The 10,529-nt window shown below is 42.3% G+C and overlaps 1 protein-coding gene across 1 annotated transcript in view; it reads left to right on the top strand.

Moving 5' to 3' along the window:
* The window catches only part of LOC103777228 (zinc finger protein 384-like), a gene marked incomplete at its 3' end in the record, with an annotated part of 16,022 nt that extends 5,497 nt beyond the window's left edge, over window positions 1-10,525 (top strand). Inside the window, exon 4 of the mRNA XM_008944772.1 lies at window positions 10,474-10,525. Within this exon, the coding sequence (XP_008943020.1) occupies window positions 10,474-10,525 (52 nt within the window). The remainder of the gene's footprint in view (window positions 1-10,473) is intronic.
* Between the last annotated feature and the right edge of the window lie 4 nt (window positions 10,526-10,529).

The following is a 10,529-nucleotide window of genomic DNA, read 5'->3' as shown; positions in this document are numbered from 1 at the left end:
CCCGTGCTGGTGAAGCCCGAGGCAGAGTTGTCATTGAGGACCTCAGCCTTCTCCATATTCCTTGTGATCAGGTCTCCTGTGTCCTTCCAGAGAGGGCCCACATCTTCCTTAGCCTTCCTTTTATCACTGACATACCTGTAGAAGTTTTTCTTATTACCTGTGATATCGCTGTCCAGATTGAATTCTGTCTGGCTTTAGCTTTCCTATATCACTGACATACCTGTAGAAGTTTTTCTTATTACCTGTGATATCGCTGTCCAGATTGAATTCTGTCTGGCGTTAGCTTTCCTAACCTGTTCCCTGGCTGCTTGGACAGCTGTGTGCTCCTCCCTGGCTACCTGTCCTTGCTTCTACTCTCTGGGGACTATCATTTTGTATCTAAGTGTGTCCTGGAGCTCCTTGTTTATCCACACAGGCCTCCTGGCATTCTTGCCTGCCTTCCTCTTTTTTTTGGAACACATTGCTCCTGGGCTTGGATGAGGTGGTCCTTGAATATTGACCAGCTTTCTTGGGCCCCTTTCCCCTCCAGAGCTTTATCCCATGGTACTATACCAAGCAGATCCCCAAGGAGGTCAAAGTCTGCTCCCCTGAAGCCCAGGGTAGTGAGTTTGCTGCACACCCTCCTTGCTGCCCTAAGGATTTTCAGTTCCACAGTTTCATGGTCACTGCAGCCAAGGCTGCCCTTGAGCTTCATGTTATCCACCAGCCTCTCCTTGTTTATGAGAACAAGGTCCAGCATAGCTCCTTTTCTCATTAGTTTCTCTACCACTTGGAGAAGGAAATCATCAGTGTATTCCAGGCACCTCCCGGATTGCTGATGCCATGCATTCCAACAGATATCAGGGTGGTTGAAATCCCCCATGAGGACCAGGGCTTATGAATGAGGTGTCACTCCAGTCCCTCTGTAGAGGACCTCATCTGCTTAGTCTTCTTGGTCAGGTGGCCTGTAGCAGTCCCCCACTATTTCATCACCTTCATCTGCCTTCCCCTTATACCTGACTCGTAAGCTCTCGGTCAGCTCCTCATCCATCCCAAGGCCAAGCTCCATGGACTCCTGCTGATGATGGATGTAGAGGGTGACAGCCACTCTTCTTCCCTGCCTGTATTTCATAAAGAGTTTGTATCCACAAAATGAGATCAGCATCAAGAGTCTTTCTAGTAAGATGCTGGCAGTGTGTTTGTGGGAACAGCAGGGTGTTTGGGAGGCAGTAAGCAGCTGAGGGACACAGAAAGCTTCCAAGATGAGTCCAGGGTGCAAAAGGGTACAGAAACTTTAGAAGGTTTAGCAAGAAGCAGACTTGAGCTGTTGAAGGTGAAGAAGCTGAATGGAGGCCCCCTTTACTGAGGAAATTAGGTACACAAGGGGAGCCAGTGGTCTGGATGCAGCAGGTGGGCATGTTCTCAGACATTTTAAACTTTTTTTTTTCTGCCCTCTACTGGATTTAGCATTGCTGCTGGTGAACTTTGCATGGTTTTGAACAGATTTGAAACCTGGTGCCTATGGCTTTTGTAAGTTACATATATCTGTAAGAATATGGTCAAGTCTGGCCAAGTTGTAAGCTTGGAAAAAATCTATTAGGCATGCTCTGAGCTGCTTTATAGTTTGGTGGCTGAAATATGCAAAGATTACATCCTCTTTGATTTTTCTTGAGGCTGGCCTGACTCCAGGCCCCGACTGGCCTGTCTCCACAGAAGAGATAAATAGACTCTAACCTCTCTGTTTCTGTATGAGGCTAGGCTACATGTCTGTCTGTGCAGTGATAAGCATTTTCTAGACTAGCACTGAAGGACCAAATGTACTTTTCCTTCAACCACAACTGCTTCTCTTTCTGCTTCAGAAGGGAGTCTTGTGGCCAGTGTTGACAGTAACCTCCCCTCTCTGATGGGCACAAAGACAAGGTGTGAGAAGACACTGCTTGGTTCAGATGTGGTAGGGATGAGAATGAGAGGCAAGGCCTGGAGCTGACCGTGTCTGGGAAGTCTGGAAGCTAGAGCAGAGATAGGAATCAAAGGAGGTGAGGGAAAAGACTAGAGCTGCAAGCTGGGGAATGCAGCAGAGGATGTGACGTGGGGAGATGGCACAGAGATAAGCCATGGAGGGCCAAGACTGAGGGAAGAATGAGATCTGCTAGGGGCTGGAGAATGAGGAGAAGTCTGGAATTGGCAGAACAGAAGGGGACAAGAGCATGAGATGTGGACAGACAAATAGAAGCATGGGGGAAAAGCGACAAATGTTAGGTAACTGAGGGAATGAAATAGGGAAGAGCCACTATGGTAGCAGCTGAAGAGGCTGGGGTGTGTGAGTGAGGAACTTGGGCCTGGGTCTGGGTGCAAGAGAGAGGGGATTGCAACAGGCTGGAAGGTTAAGAGCAAAGAGGGAATTGAGTTTGAAGTGTGAGATGGAAAGTTTGACCACATTCCCTCCAAAGCCTAGAAATATTAAACCCAGTATTTCTAAATTTTGCCATGTCTTTGATCTGAGCAGAAGAACGTGCCCTTCTCTGGCAATGACCCTTATCCCCCTCTGAGACTAGGAAGAGGTGACCAGCCACCACTGCTGTGGTTTAGTGTTCTAGCTGCAGTGGCAGAGGTGTGTGCAGAGGACCTTAAGATTGCTGATGCCCAGCGTGGGTGTCTGTACGATGCCTCACGCTGGAATTTCTGTTTGCTTTTTTAACAAGTAGTTCCGTCAGCAGCGGAACTAATGAAGCCTGGTTTCCAGCGGCTCTCTCCTGTGTGGATTCTCTGATGTCTAATCAAGGGTGAGCTTACTAGCCTTTCCCTCAGCAGGGGGCTCCAAGAGGGGCTCTTCTTTCACCAGTTGCATATTTTTATGAGATTTGTGATGACTTTAAGATCCTTACCCCCTTTTCCAGATTTGGTTGAACGCCAAGGAGGACAGGTGCACGTGCACATCCATATATACACATACAGTTTGTACACATAAAATTTGTTTTGTATATAAATGCTGTGCTTGGAGGTTAGGAAATGTTAGAATTGAGACTGACCAAATGCCTCAGGATATAACGAGGTAAAGGCTTGCATTATGGTAAGTTCTCTCCCTGCTGCTGAGATGTTGTAACTGCCTGTGTTTGCGTATGTGAGCGTGCTCTCCATTCATCATAGTAGAAGGAATTAACAGCAAAGGTTCTGCAGTCATGAGTTTGAATTTTAGCATGTATTACTTGCATGTCAATGAGTATGCACAAAGGAATGAGGGGAGGCAGTTGGTTTCATCTGGGAAAAGAGAACTTCAGAACTATTTTCTATCATGCACCTTATCTGATCACACCTTAATTTGGCCCTGTTGAGTCAATGCACTTTGATACCATCCTTGATTCTGGGATTATGTTTTGTGTACATAATGGCCTGTCTGAGTCCCACATGTTTATGCAGAGAGGCTGAAAGGAGTGTTTTATTTAAAAAAAAAAAAAAAGTTGCAGAATTGAGAGGGATGATTTAGGAAAGGGATTTGACTGCTAGTCTGAAGGACTGTAGATTACACCTGCCTCTGCTATGGGTTTGCTATGGTATCCTGCAGCCATGTAGTTTGGGCCTGCAGATAATCTTGTCTTGAAGTGTGTGCAGATATGAATGCAGTCTAGTCTTCAGTGGATTTGCATTTGCTGCAGGCTAAAAATGACCACAGGCAGTTATCCCAAAATAATTAACATTTGGCGTTTCCAAAACGGTAATCTCTTCTCAAATATCATGTATTACATGTTACATGTCAGACCCTGTTTTGCTTTGAGAAGCCTTGTATCTCATAGCTGTAGCACAGCAATCTAGAGGAGCTGTGATTTGAACATATACAATATGAATTCTCCTTTAAAGGAAAAAAGTGGCCACAGGAATCAGTTTGGCCACTTGGAATCAGTGGGTGTGTCTGTCTTACCATGTTTCATTCACTCCTCTATTTTTTGTCACTCCCTTCCCTCAGGAAAAAACAAAGCAGTGCCATTGTGAGGGTAGATGAGTGCTTAAGGAGCGCTGATACTTGTGTGGTGTGTACAACAGATGAGTGGTTCTGCTTCAGGAGGCTGGAGTTGCTTGTGGTCAGCAAGGCTTGAGGCTGTACACAGGGTGGTGAAGACAAAACCACGGATGTTTTAAGCATCCCTGCAACATAGCAAGGATGCAGTTCTGTGGGAACGGTCGATAAGGCTCTGTCAGAATGCACCTGCATTGCAGAGCCAAATTGTGGTGACAGAGATGACCTTCACTCTGGCATTTCCAAATTTGCTAGTGCTTTCTCATGGGCCTTTTGTGGTTGTGTTTTTGTTTTGTTTTTTATTTTGGCTTTTGCATGTTATCACTCTCCTGGGAAACGCCTTGCTGTGCTTTGTTTTTTGGTTGATCTTTTGCTCTAATGGTGACCAATCTAAAATATTGGTGGACAAGGTCTTAGGCCTGATGTTGTTCAGTGATTTGGAGGTCAACAGAAAGTCATGGCTGATGATTTACCGATAGAAGCAATGCTGGTGGGTAGCTAAGGAAAAACAAGCAGGGAAGCTTTCTGTGGTTGCTAAACTGGAGCTATTTGAACAAAATATGTTTTGACACAGCCCAGTGGAAGACTTGGCCTTTTAGGTAATACTGTGTAACTTCATCAGCAGTCAGGGATGGAGGCCTAGGTGTTTGGGCACGGTGAAAACAGTATCAGACAGAAGTGTCCTGTTGGATACTACTGAATGACTTTGATCTAAAGATAAAGAATATAGGGGAACAGTATCCTGGAAAGCAATGGCTGTGAAAAAGACTTTCAGGAATTAAGTGGCATCATGGGAGCTCCCAGTAGGAGGCTCTGATGGAAGAGGGTAAATGCAACTGTTGGAAGCATAGATACTGGAGTCATTACAAGAAGACAAGGAACTAGTGATGTATGCTGAAATACCATGAAATTCTGGGTTGGTACTTTCAAGAACATTTGGAAAAATGGGCAAAATGCAAGAATGTCCTCAGTTCTGAGAATTGGAAAAGTGCTGTGAGCATTTAAACCCACTTGCTGCCTTGCCAGGAAAGTATGCTTTTCTGAGGCCTAATCAAGCCAGCAAATGACTGAAGGACTGTGGAAATCAGTCCTCTAATGTTTCTGAGCATAGCTGATAGATTTGATAGTATGTGTGGCAGTGGTGTAAACTGGTAAATGGAAGCATGATGTTAGCTGCTGAATAGGAATTGATGCTGGGTGTAGAGGTGTGGAAGCAGAGGCACAGTTAATGTGCTTTTATTTGGCATCTTCATATGCTCAAGCTTTATTTAGGTCTTACTTGACTTTTCTAGCTGTTTGTCTTGAAGGTTAGTTCTGTCTTCTTTCCCCTGCCTTTTACAAAATATTAGCAAGAAGATGTTTAATTTCAGCTTTAAAAAAATCAGGGAATGTGAGGGTTAAATTAGCATTTATCATGAACTGTGCCTCCATTATGGTGCTATGCTTGCATTAGTTACTTCATTAACTCTGCATTGCAAAAGCAATACATTTCTTTCCCTGCTAAATGAACTGCTGACTCTGACAGCCTAAACTTACTCTTAGAATCTAGTTTAACTCACACCTTCAAGATCTGTTTTTTATTTTTCTTTTAAACTTGTGGTCTAACTTGTGTTTGTAGCTGAAGAGAATGAGCAAGGGCTTACTTAACTTCTAAGACTAATATTTCAGTGGATAACAGGAACTGGAATTCTCAAAGCCATGTAAAAACGTGCATAGTTTTCACAGCTGTGATACTGATCAGTTAAGCACTTGACTGAAAAATGGTGTTAATCCATGTTATGGAAATTTTACTATGCACTGGCATTTGAGATGGTATTTTATCTCATAACAGCATCTGATGAATGAAGTAGAACGTTCCATGAAAAGTAGGAAAAAAAAAGGTACTGTGTGACACAGTTGTAGTCTAGTTGCTATAAGCATTTTCTTTATGACTCATCATGATGATTTTTCTCATGAGAGCAGAATTAGAATTGTACATTCACCTTTTACTGGCATTCCATGATTTTTCAGGGTATTTGTGTCTTAACATGAACATCCTCTGAATGTCTCACTTTATTTCCATGCAGATTCCCTATAGAAAGAAAGGATTATAAATATTGAAAGGGTTACTTTTGATCCCTAGCATATGGCTGGGTACTAAATTAACTATTTATGTGAACCTCTGTGTTATTAAGACTGTATTCTCCTAAGCTGTCTAAATGTGCAGAGCCATAACAAGCAGCTGTAGGGATGTTGTGTCACACTGTTAATGGGAATGCTGCAGTCATTTTTGTCACTGTATTCTTTCACAGCAAGTAAAAGTAGTGGTAGCAAACTGGGGAGAAAAGATTAAAAATGGATATTAAACGGGCAGAGGGTGATCAATTATTTCATATAATGTTTTGTTCATACTTAGCAAGGAGCACTCCCAACTCTTCCTCTCCCCAGCAAGGAGAAGTAAAATCCTGAAACACTACCAGTGTCAGATGTGATGTTCTCATTATCCGTAGAGGTTTAACATTTACTTCATCCATATTTGCCCACTAGAGGGCTGATTGCATCGTCCCCTTTCATATTTGATGTTGTCTGAGGCAGAATGTGAAGCCCTCTATTAAATGGATCATTTGGTCCCTTGAAAATGCCTTATACCACAGAATATAAAACTCTGGGAAATGCAGCTTTCTGCTGTATTCCAGGGCTTTTTTTAAGTCATAAATTTGTTCATGCTGTATACATTCTTGCCTTCTCAGGGCTGATGCTAACTAGATGATCAGAAAACGAGTCCTTGCAAGATGTTCTTTTTAAATGTTGTTTGAAAAACAATACTGGAATGTCCATAGCTGCTAAAAAAAAAACCCCACCCCTCTCTTCTGAATATTTTTTTCAGGGGTGTGTTTTTGCTAACAGTCAGATTTATCTTCCATTTTTATGCAGGTGTTGGAGAGGTTTTGAAATACCTTTTTTATAATTATTTTATTTTGAAAATGGAAAGGGATGTTCGGTCTCTTTCTCTTCATTGAAGTTTATTTTAGGGAGTTCCTGACCTGAAGGCAGATACCTGACAAAGCAGGCAACTTCTCTGCATCCTTTACTTAGGGAAGATAAAGTAGATGGCTTTATGGCACTACAGATTTAATTCATAGAACTACACAGACTTGATGACATAGGAAAGTTCATGAATTTTTCAGAACATAATAGACTGTTTAGAATACATAGTCATGTGAACAGCACAGAAGAGATTAGTGTCAAGCATTGTGTTTATGTAAGTTTAGATGACTTCAGGGTAGAATTTTCAGCAAGTAATCCTGGGCTTCCTTGGAATTAATTAAGATCAAGTTAATGTTTTAGACAGTAAAAATGTACCCATCTGTTTTAGAGTGAGATGAAACACATCTGAAAAACCAGTGTTGTAGAAACCAATGTAATTGAACAAATTCCACTCCTGCATCCTGCCTGCCAACAGATCAACAGACAGGCCCAAGAGCAGGCTGACCTGGGGTGCAGGTGGGGTGTGTGAGCCAAGGCAGGTGAATCCAGGCTAGAGCCTTCTCTTCTGTGTACATAGACTAGAGTCTTAGTACCACCTAGGAGCAAGAGTACCCACGTGAGGGGTGCATGCCTACCCAACACCCAGATATTATCACAGGTCTCTCCCTGGTCCCAGCATGTCAAGAATCAACTAACTGTCTTTTCCAGAAGGGTACATGGAGCTGCAGACACCTACAACGGGAAAAAACAGCTCCTTTTGTTTGTCTGCCAGCTCTTCCTGAAAAGACTTAGAAGTTTCAAGGAGTGCTTTGTGTGTCAGTACTGAAGGCACAAACTCTGCTCTGTGTTGCCACAACCCTGAGCTGCCTCCCTGACTGTTTTATAGCACCATGAAGAGTTTTATTTAAACTAAAGCAAAAAGGTATTTTTCTCAGAAAGGTAGTTGGCTTTTCAAAGTATTGATCGTAGGGGCCAAGTGATTGAGACCATACTATAGCCTCTGAACTTTGTTCCAAAGATGCATTATTCTTATGGTTGGAAACATCCTGTTTCCTCTTGGATTTTTAAACTTCTGCTGTCAGTTACTGTTTCTCAGTGTACCTTTCTTTGCTCATAAAACAAGCCCATAATAATTGATATTTTCCTCCCAACTTAGATTTATATGGGTATTGACCAAGCTATCTTTTAAGCTTTTCTCCAAACTTAGGTGGACTTGGCTCAGTGAATCTTTACTGCAAAGCCAATTTTCCACCTACCATCATTCTTCAACTTTGCTGAACTTGTCTTAATTTAACAATAATTGTAGACATGCTGCTGCAGGAATAGTCACACCATTTCTGTTTATAAAAATGATACCTGCTATTCCCCTTCGGTTTGGTTAGCCATATTAGCACAGCACTGCACTAAATTTGTTCTCAATTGAACAGTTTCTTACCAGAGGACTTGATATTGTGGAGTAGAGCTCAACTGAGAGTAATGGAAGTCAGCATCTGCTGAGAAGGAGCTTGATAAAAGTTGTGTGGGATTATGCTGTAATTGCTTGCATTAGCAAGGAAATGGAGTTGGTAGCTCAGAGATATTTTTCAGTTCAGTATTCACCTCAAAGGTTTTTGTAGCACTGCTGCTTTCAAAGATACAATCCTCATTGTGTAAGCATGGCTTAACTGCAAAATGCATATGCTATATTCAAGTCTAGCTATAAACATTTTGGAAAGTGAAACAAAACTGCAGAAATGTTTGGAGACAGTTGGGTTTATAAACCAAGAGCTACGTGTTAAAAAAGTTGATTCTAATGTTCCCTTTTACTCCTTGCATCTCTAATAGACCTAGGGATAAACAGCAAAATTGCTTCTTTGTGTTGATTGCAGAAGGGATTGTTGTATGTGTGAGGGGGGGATTTCTGTGAGGATGTGTTTAGCTTGCATGTTCTGTTAGGGTTTGCAATTAAAGTGGATTAAGAGAAAGACGAAGGCAGGAAATCTGGGAACAACTATTGAGGATGAAAATGAATGTAAAAAAAAACAAAACAAAACAAAACAAAAAAACAAACCAAAACACAATAATGGAGAATAAAAAGATGGTACGTCAGGTGTTTGGCAGAGTGCTTGCTAGGGAGGCATGGCTTTCAGTTAAATGGCTTAGAATCCAGCCATAGCTTGGAGGAACCTGTGGAAGGTCAGGTAGGTGCTGGATAAATATTGCCTACATTACATACGCTAATCAGGCTGCACACTTCAGAAAGCTTCTGGCTCCAGTGTAAATAGCCACAACGTTCTCATCACAATAGATATAATGAAGTATCCTCCTGGAAGGAGATGGATATGGGGAAGAGCAGGATCAACTCTGAGACTTGTCACTAAACTTGTAAAAACTTCTAAAACTTGAGGAAATTCCCAGACAAAACCAGAAGTCAATCTGCTGTGAAGGTTGAAGTCTTGTTAGCCAGACTTTTTCTGGGTAGCATTTTTTCTCTGAAATGTGACACTGGAAGTTCCAAGTGCAGGAACTTTTGTCTTGCTTAATTTTGTCTTGCTTAATTGAAAAGTCTGCAAATGGAAAAACAGAGAAATCATAACTCTGCCCCTTGGTTGGCACGTATTTGGAGGGAAAAAAAAAAAAAAGTCCAGTAACTTGGGTGCAACTTCTTTCTCTCTGTCAAATTATCAACCACAAAAGCTTTTACTGTTTTGAACTGTAATGTTGATGTGTCACAATGGAGGAAGAGTTTTTAATAGCAGCATCCATAGCAGATAGCTGCTGACTGCTTCTTCCTGTTCAAAGGATCTGTGTGACCACATAAGTTTCTGATCGATGTGGGAACAGATGGATCCACACTCCTTGACAAAACTTTTGCATCCCATCAGTAAGATTGAAATTATGAAAGCCCATTAGACTAGTGAAATACCACATTTGATATCCAGAGTATCTTTCTGAGACCTGCCAGAAAAGCAGCACTGGTGTTATTTTTGGCATTTTTTTATTCTAAATACTCGAGTGTCTTTTCCAAAAATTGGAGCAGAGTTAAGTGGGTTTGGTCATAACTGCTTTTGCAGACTTTGCAGTACATGGAACTAAACTTTGTTAGTAAGATGAGCCTTAACCTGGGATTTCCGGGTTTTCCAACCTTTTTTTGACTGAAATAAATCATAGCTGAACAAAGTGGGGTTTGTCTGGGAATTATTCCTGTCCCTCTCAGATTGCTTTTGGAAAATTTCCGAGGCACTGCCCTGTCTCCCTTGAAAGCCAACAAATTAAGCCCTTTGATTCTTCCAAGACCTTTACTTGTCTGGCTACAAGGTATCATTTGGTGTCTTCTGCCAATTCCTAGCTTAAGTTTGACCTTTTGGGACCGGAGTACTTGCAGCCAAGCACAGTGTCCCAGATGAAACCTCCTCAGAACCAGAGTGAGAAAACGTCCCTTCTTCACTTAGTGTGGAAGCCCCCGTCCAGTTAGTTGATAGGTATTGGGGCTCGCCCCCACGTGACACTGTCTCTTCCCCTCGTCCCGGTCGTAGGTGCCGGATGTGTTCGCTGACCTTCTACTCCAAGTCGGAGATGCAGATCCACTCCA

The sequence above is a fragment of the Merops nubicus genome, unplaced genomic scaffold, assembly GCF_000691845.1.
Source record: "Merops nubicus isolate BGI_N331 unplaced genomic scaffold, ASM69184v1 scaffold14567, whole genome shotgun sequence".
NCBI classification, from domain to species: domain Eukaryota; kingdom Metazoa; phylum Chordata; class Aves; order Coraciiformes; family Meropidae; genus Merops; species Merops nubicus.
The sequence above is the reverse complement of the archived record's forward strand: the minus strand, read 5'-3'. Positions and strand labels throughout refer to the sequence as shown.